At 44.4% G+C, this 17,942-nt stretch overlaps 1 protein-coding gene across 1 annotated transcript; it reads left to right on the forward strand.

Annotated features, from left to right (window-relative positions):
* The first annotated feature begins 10,638 nt into the window (after positions 1-10,638).
* Positions 10,639-11,157, forward strand: LOC108293235 (peptidyl-prolyl cis-trans isomerase A-like). Its single transcript, XM_017514539.2, has one exon. It carries the CDS (start codon positions 10,660-10,662, stop codon positions 11,155-11,157), a length of 498 nt encoding a protein of 165 aa, XP_017370028.1. The 5' UTR covers positions 10,639-10,659.
* Positions 11,158-17,942: the final 6,785 nt, after the last annotated feature.

Below are 17,942 nucleotides of genomic sequence, written 5' to 3' on the forward strand. Positions count from 1 at the left end.
TCCATATTCCAGTATGTCTCTCCTCACCCATGCACACCACTACCAGCCCTCTGCCTTTATGCCCTTTAGGTGCTAGTCATACTGCAGGCATCCTTTCATGCTCCCAGGCCTTTGCACATGCTGACTGCTATCTTGAAAACCTTTTCTCCCTTGCTCTTCTCTATCTCAAAGTTGCTAACTCTCACTTATACTTGAAGTCACAGATTGGATATCAACCCTTCTGGAAATTTTCTCTACTTAGTCAATGCTGAGTTAGGTCTTCCTTTCAGTGTATGCACATAGCAATTTGTGCTTACGCCTTTCTTAGCAACTAGGGCCAGCATGCACAGCTGTACTGGCTGTGAACTCTACCCCAGGACATGTATTTATAGACTGCAATATGAACAGAATCTTCTGGAATGTGAAATGCAGAATTTCTGCTCTTATCCATTATATGATATTTAAATTACCTATCTATTTCTAGGTACATTCTGGGCTCCTTGAATACAAACACTTTGCCTTATTTTTACTTGGCCCCATTGCCTTTAGGATAAAAATCTAAAACTCAGAGTCCAGCTTTTGCCTCTGTCATCATCTCATCCTTCTTGCTTCCCATTCTTATCTGAGGATCCAGCGGTGCAGATCCACCCATGGTTCCCCAAGACTCTTGCAAGTCTCCATGCTTTGAGTATATAACTCCTCTTGATTGTAGGATCTCCTGCCTTCCCCAATTTCCACCTGACCAACCCTCACTTACCTTGCAACACTCAGGTCTGTTGTCACCTAATGAAAGCCATTCATATTAATGATGGGAGACAAGAAAGAAAAACGGTGATAATTGAGCATCTATGCCATTGTAAAGTTTTGCTTTACATTTTATTTGCTTTAACATGTGCTGGACCCCTATGAAATGATGCTCTTCTTCATTGCAGCAATGCAGAATCTGTGGAAAGAGGAGGCGCAATAATCTTCCCACCTAGGGAAGGGCTGGTAAGACTGAAGTCTTTAAGAGGTCTGGAAGTCTAGTACAACTTGGGGCCAGCTTCTGACCATAATAATCCTTAACAATCCTGTTTGTGACTTGAAGGGAAAAAAACAAAGGTTTACGATCAGGATGAAAACAGATTTTTCTACCGTGGTTAAATAAACCAAAAACCACTTACATATTTCAGGCACCTTCCAGATATGTCTCCCTTCCCACCTGAGCTCTCTCACCCCAAGTTAAAGTGGATAAAGCCTGGAAACTATATATATGCTCAAGTTCCTTCAACTTCAGCTGGATCTGACAAGAATCAAGAAGGCTTCCTATGAAACTTGGGTAGCAAAAGAGAAAGAGAAACCATCTGATTCCCCCACAGCAGAGATCATGAGGCTTTTCCTCTGCCAGAAGACATTGTCAAGAAACACCTACCTCAGAACTGTGAGCCCCAAGGTGTACATGGAAGCTCCCAGCACCTTGGGCAGCCTTCTGAGAGAACTCACTTGGGTCTTGCAGGAGGCTGAGACAAAGGAAGAGCTCTGCCCTTCAGGACCTGCCCTGGTCCTTTATGCCTAGGCTTCTGAGGCTTGCCTCAGCCTCAAATAACCCACCATTAACATCTGAGTCTTCAAAATACCTGTATTAGGATTCTTAACTAAACCTCAACTGAAAAAATCTATACAATCCATTTATTTCCATCATCCATCAGGAAAGAGTTTCCTAGGCAATAATACCTGGAAGCCATGTGTAGAGCTAGATAACTTATAAAGACATGTTACTTAATTTGGGTATGTTTGAAATACATCTTGTCTCTTCATTTTAGGACATACATTTTGTATAAATTGTCAGTGGACCAATTCCACTGTGTTGAAAAAATGATACCAACGGTGGTATTTTATGTCTTGCTCACTGCCTGGACTCCTTTAACTACGCCCCACCCCCCACCCCAACCAACTCACCTTTCCTGGATATGTAGGGTGTGTGTTGAATTATACTGCATGGAATGCACTGTCCAGGCACGAGCTGTCAGCATGGTGAGGCTTCTCCCTGAAAATGACGGCAGGAAAGGCTGCATCTCAGCACCACATTCCCCTGTGAACTGGACTTGCTGTATATAGTAGACCCAGATTGATTTATGACCTACAGACCAAGAAATATAAAAAGGGCTGTCAGGTGGATAAATTAGAGACTCCATTATGCTTTCATCATATGGACTGAAAGATGAGGAAGAAGGTACTTTTCCCTGAAATACTAGTGTCTAGATTACTTTTTGGATTATGTTAGGAGATCAAGCATTTCTCCTCCAGGCCTCTGGGGATGTGTAGAAGTGAATATCTAACATGACTTAGTGATTCACTGCGATAGGAAATCATGGCTGCCATGAAACCTACCCTAGTCATTGATCCAGGAGGCGTCCACCTCGAGATCCAGGCCAGTAAGAGTTTTGCACCCTCCTAACCTGGTAGGCTCCCCTAAGCTGCCCACTCTGAACCTCCTGGGTATGCAACTGCCTCCTCCTATGTGCTCAGATCCATGCTGCTATCTCCTTCCCTCCCTCCCTCCTTCTTCCCATCAATCTTTTGGAAGCACGTCCTCTGTGTGAGTTACTGTGATTAGGTGATGGAGATATTCCATTGATCAGGACACCAGACACCCCTTTAGGAAACAGACCCTATTGGAGAGGGAGATTCTTTCTCCTTAGGTTGAGGATGGGCCTGATGCTCTGCATTTCTAAAGAGATCAGGCAGATCTGTGGCCTGTGGACTCTGCTTTGAGTTGTATGATGTTGTGAGTGGTACAAGATGAGAAATAACCAGGTCCATGCATGTGTGTGATGCATGTGTGTGTCTTTCCACAGTGTCAGGCTTTTATTGAGGCTATTTCAGTCACAAAAGCCATAAGCTACATGAAGTTCCCAAGGAGGCAGTTCTCTGTCTTACTTCCCATTCACTAGGGAGTCACAGGCACATAGCCCTGGACACACAGACTCAAGCCACCCGGCAAGCCAGTCAGTACTGCACACCATACATCATAGTATACTTAATCAATATATGAATATTATAGGCTAAACATTCTACAACAAACAAGATAACATTTAGCACCAAGAGTCTAAACAGATAGAAGAAAAAGTTAACAAACCAGTCCAGGGGGAGCTAAGAAGACCGAAGGAGCCCTGGTCTAGGCTGGGTGGTCCCTGGGTTTTGCAGTGCAGAGTCTGATGCGGCAGAGCCTTTGGACGCAGGAGCTGACCTCTTACCACAAGTGACCACAAGACAGTGTCAGTTTGGATGGCCGATTTCCGGCTGCTGAAGGCATAATCTTTTCTAGTCACAGAGCCCTCTGGTGAGGACGGATAGAGAAGATTGTGCTTGTTTGTGACTTTATTTTGTTGAATGCAGTCTTTATTTTTTTATTCATTTATTAAACAAAACATCTTCTCCTTGTTGGTAAAGTGTCCTGTGAACATAAAATGGAGTTCTTTTCTAAAATGGAGCTAGTTAAGTCAAGGGTGCTCTGTATACACAGCTTTTCAAGACGCGTCCAGAAATGTCACAGAAGTGAATAAGCGCCCAGTCATGGGAGGTATTCAGACACAGTCTGGACAGCCACACGATGGGGAGGTGCACTAAGGGACTGTGCTTGAGATTCAGAGATCTGTGATTCTGCTGGGGTTACAGAGTTTAGGCCCGGAGAACAGCACAGAAGGTCTCTATGCCTCGGCATGGAACTTTGCTGTGGGAAACCTGCTCAGAGGGCTGAGGACACCATACAGAAGTGCTCCTTGGCCATCTGCCTGTCTTTCTTTGGGAGTCTTTTGTCACATCTGTGCTGGCTGAGAAAATGCACCAAGGGCGCAGACAGCCCAGGTCTGCTGCTGCTGGGAAACCCAGGCTACACTGGGAGAGAGGCCACGCTGCCCAAGGGCAGCTCCCACTCACCAGGGTACAGCTGGGAGACCAAGGCCCACCTCCTGGAACTGGGAAGTCCTCTTTCTGGGGCTCCTGGAATCCTCAGGGTGTCCCGCACCACCCCCCCAACTTTCTCTCTCCCTGGAGTCCAGCTTCCTATCAGCTGCTGCCCTCTCTTCCCTGTCACCCCCATTTCCCTGTTTCCCTGAATAAAATCCACCCATCTTCTGCTCTTTTTCTCAGGGGCCCCTGACTCATCTAATGACCTTGAACAATTTGCTTTAGGAGTCTGAGTGCCTTTCATAGAGAGCTCTGAAAATGCACGAACTAAACCTTATTCATCTTTATTGCAAACATTTCTCTTAGTTTGTTATGTACTTTTATTTCTGCTCATGGCACATTTTTTGTTGTTTTCAGAGGTTTTTAATTTTCATGAAATACAAATGAATTTCCCCCAGGGTATCTTCCTTAACCCCACCAAAACCTCAAATTCCCTCCCCTCCATTTCACAGTGCCTGATATTTGTTCCTAAACCATCTACCAGCTCTTAGCAGAACATGAGGTCTGCTCATTAGCAAGGTCCCCAGCTTTCTGGAAGGCAGTTTTACAATTCTTTTGCCCTTCCTAAGGGGACCTCGCTCCCACTCAAGTGGCTTATCAGGCATCTTTTCAGCAATTACCATGCTCTTCCCAGGGGGGCTTCTGGTGAATTAATTTTCCCCAAAGCATTACAATTACAAAGCCCATGTTCATCCTGGAATCTGATAAATATTCATCTCTCTCCATCTGATTGTTTTCATTTCTTTGCTTTTACATTTGACTCTTCATGCCGTATAAAATATCCTTTTTGGGGGGGAATATTTTGAAGTACCATCTCAGATGATTCTGTAGTAAATAATTGCCAACTCATTTATTTTTCAGTTCATTTATTATTTTAGTATTTGTCATGCCATTTGTTATGTCCCCAGCAGAGAAGTACGAACACCTGGCTTGCTTTTGCTTCCTAAGCTGTGAGTACAAGAAGGCAGCATGATGTTACAGGCCTGGGTGAGACATCCATCAAGGTTGGGCAAGCAGGCCCTGGAGGAGTGGGTTGGCTCCGCCAGTCAGCCAGACCTTAGCATGAGGACAGGTGTTTATCAGCAGCCCAGACAGAGGCCAGTCTCAGACCTTGGCAGAGTCCAGGAGCAAAGCTCTGCAGGACCAAGGAGCAGCCAGTAGACAGGGATCCCAGCAGGCAGGTACAGACTCCAAAGAGACCCACTGTCAAGAAGGAGCCAAGACATCACTCCACACCCGTGAGGATGGCTACCAGGAAGAAAACAGAAACTAACAGATGTTGCAAGAATATAGAGAAATTGGAACTCTTGTGCATCGTTTGCACAAGGAACGTAAAATGGTGCAGTCACTGCCAAACAGTATGGCGGACCCTCAAAAAATTAAACACAGAATTACCATATGATCCTGAACTCCACTACTGTGTACATACCCAAAAGGATTAAAGCAAGGACTTGAAGACACTTTTGTATATCCATGTTTATAGCATCATTATTCACAACACCCAAAAAGTGGAAGCTACCCAGTGTCCACGCACACATAAATGGATAAGCAAATGTGGTCTATACCTACAATGGAATATTATTCAGCCTTAAGAAGGAAGAAAATGCTGACACATGCTATACCAAGGAGGAACTGTGAGAACATTAGGCTCAAATGAAATAAGCCAGTTACAGAAAGACAAATACTGGATGATTCCACTCTACTGACATGAGGTACACAGAGTACCTCATAAAATCATAGAGACAGAAAGAACAGTGGTTGCCAGAGATGGGTGGAGAAGAAAATGGAGTCTTGTTACTTCTTAATGAGTACAGAGTTTCAGTTTTATAAGGTGAAAAGAGTTCTGGAGATGGATGGTGGTGATGCGGGCACAATATTATGAGAATATTTAATACCACTGAACTGTATACTTAAAAATGGTTAACATGGTCAATATCATGTTTTGTGTATTTTACCACAATAAAAATAAAGAAGGAGCCAAGATAAGGAAAGGAACAGAGAAGACTGTGTCCCCAACAAGTCTGGGAAAGCCCCTCCATTAGGAGAAAATAAAACCTACCCTAAGATGTAGAAAGCATTTCAGAAAGTGCTGTGCATGTGGTGAATAAGCATAGCTGGATTCTATCTTGCGTCAGATGGTTCTGGGAAGTGAAGGCACTTTGATAATCAGTGTCTCTGCTTCATCAGACTTTTTCTGTGTCGCATATTCACTTAAAGAAGTTAGAAGAGGAACTGCCACAGCTGGGACCATTTTATCCCTTGGTTCCCAAACCAATGATTTCTGCATTTATTTGGACTACAGTGTTTTCCACTCATTGAAACCTAATCAAATTTTGTGGGTTTATCTCTGTAATAAACATTTATATGCGGTTACACCAAGAAAATTTGGATCCTGAAAGAGTGGAAGAATAGAGTGGAAAGCATGAACATTAACTTCGTTAAACCTTAGTCAAGCAGAACTATGGGACATCCTTTGGTGCTTGTCCGAAACAATTTTGGGGTAACAGAAATTCTATGCAGCAGTAACCGACCTGCCCAGCAGGCCTGGAGCCCAGCCCTGAGGATGAGGCCTCATTTGCACTTGGCTGTGTGATCTTGGACAGTGGCTGGCTCTCCGGTGTTCAGTTTCCTTTTTGTGATTAGACACGTGTTAGTTGGCTAGTTCATGGTGCTCCTCCTTCACAGGTTGAAGGGGACGCAGGAATGGTATCACAGCAGCTCTATCGCCAACAAGCATGGGATCCAGCCAGTGCTTGGTGTGCGAGAGAAAATAAACGATCCAACGTGCACAATCGTTATTTGCTCAAAATCTGCAAGTGGGTCTCACTCAGTGGTGTGGTTGCCCTGCCCTGCACGGTGTGGAGGTGTGTCTGCTGAGGCTGGAGATCAGGATGGCTCCATTCATGTCTGGAGCCCATCAGCTGGGCGGCTGGAGTGGGCAGGAACTGGTTGGGCCTCTATCTCCCATGAGGTGTTCAGACTTCCTACACAGCACTGCTTCTGCCAAGAGGGCAAGGGGGCCTCACTGGAAACAGGCAATTCTGCTTCCGGCTAATTCTGCTACATTCTGTTGATAAAGAAAAGGAAATGAACTCCACCCACTGATGAGAATAGCAGCAGATGTGTGCAGGGCAGAGAAAGAGCTTGGATGGAGGCGTCCCACTGCCCACCGCTCCAGGTGACCCAAGCATCTGTATTCTTACATAATTTATAATCACAGTCTCATCTGTCCTGAAAGCTTGGGAAATCAGGCTTTCTGCTATGTTATTGTGTTAGTTTCCTCTCACTGATATAACAAATTATAGGCTGAGCATTCCTAATTTAAAATATTTAAATAATTTAAATAACAAAAATTTGAAATATGTTAAATAATAAGTTAACCTTGAGGCTAGGTGTACAAGATGTATATAAAATGTAAATGAATTTTATATTTAGACTTGGATCCCATCCCCAAGGTATCGCAATATGTATGTGCACATATTCCAACATCTGAAAAAATTCAGAATCCAAAATCTGAAAGACTGCCGGTCCCAAGCATTTTGGACAAGAGCTATTCAACTGGTACCGCAGACTCAGTGGCAACACAAATTTTTTATCTTACAGTTCCCAAGGTCAAGGGTCTGAAGTCAGCTTCAATGGACTGAAATAGATGTGTGGCCCAGGGAGAAACTGTCCTTGCCTTGTCCAGGTTTGAGGGGCTGCTCCTCCACCCTCAAAGCCCACCAAGGCCGGAGCCCTCACTCACAGTACGGCACACAGAGCCTTCCACCTCTCTTTCGACTGTCAGGACCTGTGGCTGCATTGGGCCCACCTGGAGACTCTAGGATCCTCTTCCCATCCCAGATCACCTGACTCACAACGCGCATTCCATCTACTGCCTTAGTTCTCTCTGGAAACGTAACATGACACATTCACAGGTTTGGGGGATTCGGATGTGGACATTTTGAGGGTCCATCATGCAACCTACCACAGTCATCATTTCAGATTATTTTTAATGTTTTCATTACTTTGGGTAATATTTTCTAAAAGTATTAATAATAATAATTTCCATAAAGATGTAGTCTCTTTCCTCCATTCAAATCTGCTAAGTTGGTTAATATGTACAAAAGTTTTTTAAATAGTCCGTGAGAACCGAGGGACTCTCTTCTGCAGAATGTTTATACACTTTACTCTGGGGGAGTGGGATGCGGGACCTAGCAGAAGCTATTGTGACTGGAGAGTGGGAGAGGTGTTAGGAGCCCTCTGAGCCCCATCATGGGGACAGGCTGGCCCTTCCACCCGATGTCTGGATGTCACACTCCCCACAGCTGCACCCTGGTGCATCAACACTCTGGGGCTGGCAGCCACATTACTTAATGCGGTATCCAGGTGGGAAGCGGGTAGTGGAAAAACTTCAACCTAACCACACACTAGGGTGGAGCCTCAGGAAGTTCACACCGTCTGCAGTGGAGCCTGGGCCCTCCTCTTCCTGTGCAGAACCTGGAATTCCAACCCTAAGGTGGGAAGTGCCCGAGCCGGGACTCCAGCCTTGCGAGAGTCCGTTTCCCCCTTTTCTTTCTTTCACCCAATAAAACTCCGCCTTACTCACTATTCAAGTTGTCTGGGAGCCTGAATTTTTGTGGCTGTGGGACAGAGAACCCTGTCTGTAGCAGGAAAAGTCCTGCAACATTAAGTGGCTGAAAATGTGACAAACGGAAGACCAGAAGAAGCCATTTTCCACATTCAGGGGCAGCACATGATTTCTTGAGATGATAATCTTTTGAGTTTAAAGGTTGTAAGGGAAACGAAATTTCCACTCCTACTGCATTCCTATTACAGTTGCCGCCCTTCCCCATTCATGGAGATACATTCCAAGACCCTTAGTGGATGGCTGAGCATCAGATTTTAGGGAGCTCTACATACACTGTTTTTTCCTGTACAAACAGACCTAAAATAAAGTTTAATTTATAAATTAGGCACAGTAAGAGATCAACAGCAATAACTAAGAGTAAAATAGAACAATTTTGACAATATACTGTAACAAAAGTTACGTAAAATTGGCCTCTCTCTTGAAATATCTTATTGTACCATGCCGAGGGTAACTGGAACCCTAGAAAGTGAAACTATCAACAAGGGGGACTACGGTATAAGGGATAAAAAGAAGCTGAGAGTCAACTCAAACTGTTCATTTAATGAAGTCATTGAAGAGAGAACTCAACTACTGCACTGCATAGAAAAATGAACAGAAAGTTGCACAAACAATTAATGTTGCAGATGAACCTACTGCATGTCTAGCGGTGAAAACAAAGTAGAAAAGCTATTTGGTTGTTTTCTTTTTTTAAAGAGGGGTGGCTAGGGTGCTCTTGCCCAGCAATCCTGACATCTCACTTGTCTTCCCAGAGCTGAGAGTTGGTGCTCTCACGCACACCAACATTCATCATAAGGCGAAGAGAACACTGACATAGATGGAAAAACGGCTCATGGAGTCGGCTTCACAACTACAGCTGAGAAGTTGGCCTTGCTATCCAGGGAAGCTGGAGGCTCCAGAGGAAGGCTGTAGGTCCCTGGGACCCCTAGGCTGAGAATTAGCCTGCAAAGCCTGATCAAACCTTATCATGCTCTGGGAGGCAGGGCTTTGAGTCTTCATCTGACCTTCTGATTGGAGAATTTTGTGATATTTGTTGGTCAATTTCCCAGGGAGGGCAAACAACTCTTAGACTCAAGTGTGTCCATTAGCCAAAGTGCCCAGGGGTTTCTTCTGTTCCCTCCTGCTGCTTTTGGCTCCTAGCCCCAGCCTAACGTAAGCTGACTACTACTAACCCACTCCACACACAGTCTCCCACTGGAGGTAACCCCAAGTTCATAGTATTCAGCAGAAAGTGCTTCAGTTTGTACTAATGGTAATGTCCTACTCAAGGATATACCACTGCAGCACCGATGATAAGTCAGAAAGAGAACTACAGGCCTGGGTAACAGAGTTATTATGATCCCGCCAATGCCAAATGCAAACCAGATGTTCTCAATCCACCAGCATGCTCCCTCCATCCTCACCTTTCTCTCACAGTTCCCAGGCTAGGAAATGAGGTACAGCCCCATTAACAAACATGCTTTATTGGTAGAGCTGAGGTTGATCATCTGAAATGCTGAAGTGGTGCTCCTACCATTCCTTTAATCAAATCATACAGGAATTATGTTGAAAAGAAAGAACAACCTAACACCATAAAAACCCTAGAAGAAAACCTAGGCAAAACCATTCAGGACGTAGGTGTAGGCAAGGACTTCATGACCAAAACACCAAAAGCATTNCAACCTCTGCCTCCTGGGTTCAAGCGATCCTCCCGCCTCAGCCTCCCTAGTAGCTGGGACTACAGGCATGTGCCACGATGCCCAGCTAATTTTTTGTATTTTTTAGTAGAGACAGGGTTTTGCCATGTTGATCAGGCTGGTCTCGAATTCCTGACCTCAGGTGATCCACCTTCCTTGGTCTCCCAAAGTGCTGGGATTACATGTGTAAGCCACTGCACCTGCCCTAAAATTCATTTTTATCTATATATGTTTGGCTATTTTAGCATCAAATTTGAAAGTTATTTTTTCTACCAGACTAGAACATTTCCATTGTTTTCTATGAATATTGCACTGTTACTGTTCCATCCAAGGCTTGCCTAAGTATGGCACATCTGAGACTGTTCTCTTAAGAGTATCATAGCAGGCTTTGCAGATGCCACTGCCTCCTGGAGACTTGTAGTATCAGCCATGGTCAATCCCACCGTGTTCTTCGACATTGCCATCGTCGGCGAGCCCTTGGGCTGCATCTCTTTCGAGCTGTTTGAAGACAGGTTTCCAAAGACAGCAGAAAACGTTTGTGCTCTGAGCACTGGAGAGAAAGGATTTGGTTATAAGGGTTCCTGCTTTCACAGACTTATTCCAGGGTTTATGTGTCAGGGTGGTGACTTCACACACCATAATGGCACTGGTAGCAAGTCCATCTATGGGGAGAAATTTGATGATGAGAACTTCATCCTAAAGGACACAGGTCCTGGCATCTTGTCCATGGCACATGCTGGACCCAACATAAACGGTTTCCAGTTTTTCATCTGCACTGTCAAGACTGAGTGGTTGGATGGCAAGCATGTGGTCCTTGGCAAGGTGAAAGAAGGCATGAATATTGTGGAGACCATGGAGTGCTTTGGGTCCAGGAATGGCAAGACCAGCAAGAAGATCACCATTCCTGACTGTGGACAACTCGATTAAGTTTGATCTGTGTGTTATCTTAACCACCAGACCATTCCTTCTGCAGCTCAGGAAAGCAGCCCCCACCCCATTTGCTCGCAGTGTCCTAGATTCTTTGTGCTCTCGCGGCAGTTCCCTGTGAGTTCCATGTTTTGCTGGTTCGCTTCCATGCTTTGCTGGTTCGCTTCCATGCCTAGCTAGGTTGCAGAGTAAAGTTTATGATTATGAAATAAAGACTAAATAACAAAAAAAAGAATATCATAGCAATATTGTATATTAGTATTTATTTATTTGTGGAATACTATTGACTATTTGTGTTGTTTCAGCCTTTTTTTTTTTTCCTGTTCTAGTATTTGCACATACATTTTTTGGGGGCAGGATGCAAATAACATTTTGTATTCTTTTGAGAACCTAAGTATTTCCAGTCACAGATTCTTTCACTGGACAAAGCTGACTGTGAAGATAGACTGAAATATGTAATAATAGTGACAAAATATTTTGTCTTTTAATGCAGAATATTTTAAAAAGTTTATACAGTTTCTTTCTCTATGGGGGAAAAAACTTTACAATAATACAAAATATTAACTTTTCTGCCCAGTTTGTTCAGTGAAAAATTTATAACCAACAACTTAAATCAACTTACATTTTTCTGGAAATGTTCTCAGATTTCAGGAAACTGTGACAAACTTTTCTAGAATCCCCTTCCAATAAACAGTAAAGAGGTAAAAGTTTTTAATCCCTCTTGTCAAATTTGCCAATTTGCCAATTTCTTTATCTTCCAATGGGTAGGCCACACTTGCCCATTGGACTTCACATCCCATATTCGATATAAAAATATGAGTTGTGAATTTGATATATAAGTATCTTTCTCACTGTCTTGTTTTAATCATGAAAGAAACTTCATGTAAAGAACATGAAGTTACAGGTGTTTTATCTGATCTGTTGAAGTTGTAGATTTGCTCGGCACACTTTTCTTGCTTATTTTCGCTGTTTTTCTCGGTAACTAAATCTTTCCTGAACAAGGAATTTGTAATGTTTGTTTGTGAATTGTATGTGGGCCATGCTCAGAAAAAAATTAAAGCTGACCGCCTTCGTGAATATGTTTTTTCTTTTCCATCCTTATTTTTCTAAGCTTCACTTTCATGTTTTGTAGTTCTATCACAATCTTCTTGTTTTCAGTCTCAGTGATCTAAAGAATTAAGATAAAATGTAATCATGTTCAAAGGATTCCAAATTTGAATATATTTCATCAAAAATGTAATTAGTGTTAAAATACTAGAAAATTAAAAACATTTCCTATATTGTCCAAAAAGTTATTTTTCTGCTAAAATAGCCAAAATTATTGATTAAAGCTTAAAAGTAAAATACAAATAGTAACTAATGAATACTGATGTTTAAATAAAAATTTCAAATAAACTTAGTTTTTACTTAAAAAAAAAAAGAAAGAAAGAAAAGAAAGAACAGTGGCTTCTGCATGAGAAGTTTCAGAATTCTCATCCCAAATCAATGCCGAGTCCATTTCCTTGTCTATTAAGTAGAGATAAATAACCTTGGCCTTGACTGCTTCCTTCACAGTGATTGATGAGGATGAATGAGATAATGAAAATGAACGTTTCTTCAAAAATGAAAAGGGTCAATATGGCCTTCATTGTAATAACTATGTTTTACTTACACATTAGTAGGTGTAACAAGAGGAAGGAAGATCACACTGAAGAAATAAGAAAAATAATTAGCCTCCATGGTTTCAGGCTCTGCAGTTGACCAGGAGGACTGTAACTAAATCATCCCTCAGAGAGATTCCCTGAGTGCTGGAAGCAGGTAGGGATTCTACGGAGAAGTGTGTTCATGTTCTTGACACAAACTTCAAGGGACAAATTGGCTATTCTGTAAATGGGTTTAACTAAGAAGAAGATTTTTTAAGTTGATTTAGCTTGCTAGTTCCAGCCAAGGTGAAGCAACCCACTTCCTCCCTAGACATCCGTCTTGAAAATTAAAAAAAAAAAAAAAATGCTGGACATAACATAAAAGTCAAACATAAAAAATTAAACATAGAATTACTAGATGACCCAGCAATCCCATTTCTGGGTGTTTACCCAAAAGAACTAAAAGCAAGGACTCAAACAGAGCTGTGTATACCGACATTCATAGAAGCATTATTCACAATAGCCAAGAGGCAGATACAACCTGAGTGTCTATCAACAAAGAAGGAAATAAACAAAATGTAGCACATGCAATGCAATGTCATCCAACCTTAGAAAGGAAATCCTGACACATGCTACAACATGAATGAAACTTGAGGACGTTATTTCAAGTGAGATAAGGACCAGTGCAAAGGACAAATACCTCAAAAATCATAGCAAAGAATGGTGGTTGCCAGGGGCTCATGGGAGCCAGAAATAGGGAGTTGGTGTTTAATGAATCAGTTTTAGTTTTTCAAGATGAAAAGCATTCTGGAGAAGGATGGTGGTGATGGGTGCCCCGCAATGTTAATGTACTTAGTGCTATACTAAGTATTCTTAGAACCATACACTTAAAACTGGTTAAATTATACATTCTGTGTTATATATATTTTACTACAGTAAAAACAGTGAAACCTGGGAAGACTCTGAAAGTTGGAAAGAGCAAGATGACTTCTTGGAGACCTTGGGACTTGAGGTGCAGCACCACGGTGAGGTGCCTGGATTTTCTTTATGCTTCCATGAAATTCAGCCAAAGCACTGGAGAAAGAAGCCCACAACCTGGAACCGCCAACCACTACAGACAGACGCGTCCCAAGAAAAGCCTGCTTCCTGCAGCTGCAGGACTGGGGAAATGGCAGTCTAACACAACAGAAGGTCTTTTCAACAGTAACTATTCTACTCCAGCCAAACATCCATGGAAAACGTCCTGCCAGCGGTCAGCAGGGCAGAATGGGGAGCTGAACCTCTCTCTAAAACCTGTAAGTCCGAATCCTTCCTTGCCTTTTCCTGGCTTCTGGTGGTTTTCTGGCTACCTTTGGCATTCCTTGGCTTGCAGCTGCATAACTCAGATCTCTGCCTTTCTCGCCCCATGGCGTTCCTCCTGTGTGGGTCTGTATTCACATGCCGTCTTCTTCTACGGATGCTGGTCATATGGGATTCGGGCTGTGCCACTGCACTGTAACTCCATCTTAACTAACGACATCTGAAATGACCCTGCTTCCAAGGATCACAGTTTTAAGTACTGGTGCTTAGGACTTCAGACATGCAATTCAAGCCCTAGAGTGTACCAATATCGTTTTCCTATCTGATATTGTACTGTAGTCATATAAAATGTCACTACTCGGGAAAGCAGGTAAAAGGCATGGCACTCTGTGCACCATTTTTGCAACTTCCTATGAATTTATAGTTACATCAAAATCAAAAGCGTTTTAAAAATTATTATGTTACATAAATGGAGATCAAGTGGGGACTTTTACTCCATTTTCCATCTTTATTGACACATGTTCAGGCTTTACATCTCCAACTGTTTTTCATAAGGCAATAAATTTTATCCTGTGTTTTTCCTGTGGTTTGCCCTAAGTGTTTGCTGAATATATTGCATACTTTTAAATAAGTTGGTCAGCAGCTTTGAGACTTTGGTGATATTTCTCTTCTCATTGCAATCCCTCCTAAGAATTTCAGATATAAATCAAGCCGCTTATGAAATGACAATTTCTCAATCCTACAGATAGCAGAAGACACTGTAATTCTAAAAAAATATTCACTCCTCCTGAGTCTCAAGTTACTGTGGTCTGAGCTTGGCGCAATGGTGATATTTCTTTATCTTCTTTAGGGAAGGCCTGGGTTTTGTGCTTCCTGTAAGTTCCTAGAAATGACCTGATGGGAACTAGGAACCGAGCCATGAAGAGCAGAGCCACTGAAAAAGGACCATGGGGGCCCAGTGCCTGCTCTTTCCTCCTGTTCACTGAGGTGCATGGGGCAGAGAGGCTCATCCTGGAATAAGCTGCTACCCAAGGCTTGGGGCTATCATCCATACCAGGATGTAATCCTTAGGTGGAGTGTGAAGGATGGGATTCCAGCACGCAGGCCAATCTAGATGTCACACAGAGGCAGAGACAATGAGAAGCCCCTCTTAGCTGTGCTAACAATCTGACCCCCGTGGGTCGGGGGAGAGGGACATGGGTGCGCTGTATTCGTTTCCCACTGCTGTGTTACAAAGCACCATGAACTCAGTGGTTTAAAACATGATGTGTTTACTGTCTTCCAGTTTCTGTGGATCAGAAGCCTGGGCAGCATCCTTGGCTGAGGGTCTCATCAGGCTAAAGATGTCAAGCATCATCAAGATGTCAGCAGGGGTACAATCCCCTCCAGAGCTGGGTCTTCTTCCAAGTTCACATGGTTGCTGGCCAAATTTAGTTCCTTGCAATGGAATGACCAAGTCCCAGCTTTCTTGCCAGGCGATGGCCAGAGGCGGCTCTCAGTACCTAGAAGCCATACCTGCTCCCTGCCACACTGAGAGACCACACACCTCCCTCCCTGGGTCCACCCAGGCAGGGCCCCTCAGGACACAAGGCTTACTTCCCCATGACCAGCAGGGGCGTCCCTTTCCTGTTTGGAATCTCTCTTTATGAAGAGCCAGGGCTATTTTAAAGGCTCAGGGGATCTCCCTTTTGATCATCTCAAAGGTAACTCATCAAAGAGCTTCATTATATCTGCAAAGTTCTTCACCTTTGCACCTTAATCACTGGCGGGAAGGCGATCAGATTAGCAGCCTGGCCTCCAACCATGGGGAGGGGATTATATGGGGCATGTAAACCAGGGGGTGGGAATTGTGAGGGCTCTCAGAATTCTGCCTACAACTGATGTGGGGTCCTGGGAGGGTCTGCAGTGCCTGACCAGACCAGGCTGGAGTCCAGGACAGGGTGCTGCAGGCTTGTCCAGCAAAAGGCTAAGCAGAAACACAAGGCAGAGCCCATGCCACATTCAACCAACGCAGAACAAGGCTGGGACAAGCTACAGCTCAGCCACCCTGCACAACAGGGGCCGCAGGCAGGCAGCACTGATGGACACCGAGGGCTATGCAGGAGCCCATGAGCCCTGGAGGTAGCAGAGCCTCCGCAGATTCTGAGCCCTGAGAATATCTGAAGTGTGCTAGCATTTCACGCGTAAGTCACCCAGCCTCCTGAGAAAGGAAATCCAGCAATTTCTCAGCCCTGCAGTTGGAAGAAGGTGCCATCACTCTCAGAAACTGCCACTTCCCTCTACTTGCCAGCTAGTGTGTCGTGGACTTGGAGAAAGCGTGGCATTTTCTGACCCTGGTTGGGAGAGACAGCTGCTGTCATCCCTTCACACCCTCAGGCTGGGCTCAGGCACAGGCAGTGAGACCTGCAGCTGGGAGAGTAGGGCGAGTACCACACACACTCAGATCCCTGGGGAACTGATCAATACAGGCAGGGGAATACCAGCGAGGTCGGAGACAGGCTTCCCTGGAAAGAAATGCTGCATTGTCACAGATCTGGGGAGGCACCTTCTTCACAGGGCATACAGAGAGAGAAAGGTGTGCTGGGCCAAGCTCCATGGTTCTGGTGAGCTGGGGAGATGCCATGGCAGAGGCCAGGTGGATGGGGCCGTGGTCATGCCAGGCTAGAAATCAGCATAGCTGTGAGAACTTTGGGAGAATAGGCTCTCCTCAGATCTTAATTTTTTATTTATAAAACAAAGACAATACCTGTATTAAAAATTTTTTTAAATGCTTGAAAACGTGGCCAGGAAGCCATAAACCATCATACAGTGTCAGGTGTGGTTGCCCATTTATTCCTGCTTTCATAACCCTGGAATAAATGGGCAGCTTTGATGAACAGAGATGCTTTCGCCTTCCCTGCAGACAGCTTGCGCTCCTGGGCCTTTGGCTGCATAAGCAACTGAACTCAAAGCAGGTCAACGTTTGTTTTTTTCCACATCTTGTACAAAATGTCAAAGGCTGGCAAGTGCAATTTGCTGTCTCCAGGAATGAAGATGAGAAAGACAAAGGAAGATCCTGAGTCAATGACATCCACGTTCAAGCACGATTCCCCACAGGAATCATATGATATGGGCTACCCTGGGACCCCGGCCCTCTGTCTATCTCCCCTCTGTGCCCCACCTTGGAATTGCTGGGCTGAGGCAGGGGCCAGGAGGGAAAAGCAGGGACAAGATCCACTGCCCCAGTGCGTCTCCCCGCTGTCCCCACTCCCTTGGAGGAAATGGCAGCCCAGGTGGTACCTGCTGAGTGGTGGCAGCTCATGAAAGATGGAGCCACACAGCAGCAACGGCATCCAAAATGTGAAGGTGGAAGGCTGGAAACACTGAGGAGAATCACAGAAACCGTGGAAAGGGAAGTGAGCCATGTGCGTGCACCATCACTGGGCTAAGTGAGCCATCACTGAGTGGGCACCAAATCCACCAAAGCTGTAGGTGGGGCCTCTAAAGGAAACCAAGGGGAATTCAGTCATCACCTGATGTGGTTTGGATGTTTGCTGCCTCCAAATCTCATGTTGAAATGTGACCCCCAGTGCTGGAAAGGGGCCTGGGGGAGTTGTGTGGGTCACGGGAGCCAGTTCCGCGTGAATGTCTTGGTGCCATCCTCATCCTCATGGTATCAAACTCTCACTCTTTTAGTTCCCATGAATCTGAGGGTTAAAAAGAGTCTGGTGCTTCCTCCACTGTCTCTTGCTTCCCGTCTCCCCACATGATGCCTTCCTCCGTAAGTGGAAGCTCCCTGAGGCCCTCATCAGAAGCAGGTGCTGGTGCCCCACTTCTTGTACAGCCTGCAGAACTGTGAGCCAAATAAGCCCCTTTTCTTTATGA

Source organism: Cebus imitator, unplaced genomic scaffold (genome assembly GCF_001604975.1).
Source record: "Cebus imitator isolate Cc_AM_T3 unplaced genomic scaffold, Cebus_imitator-1.0 Scaffold525, whole genome shotgun sequence".
In the NCBI taxonomy this organism is placed as follows: domain Eukaryota; kingdom Metazoa; phylum Chordata; class Mammalia; order Primates; family Cebidae; genus Cebus; species Cebus imitator.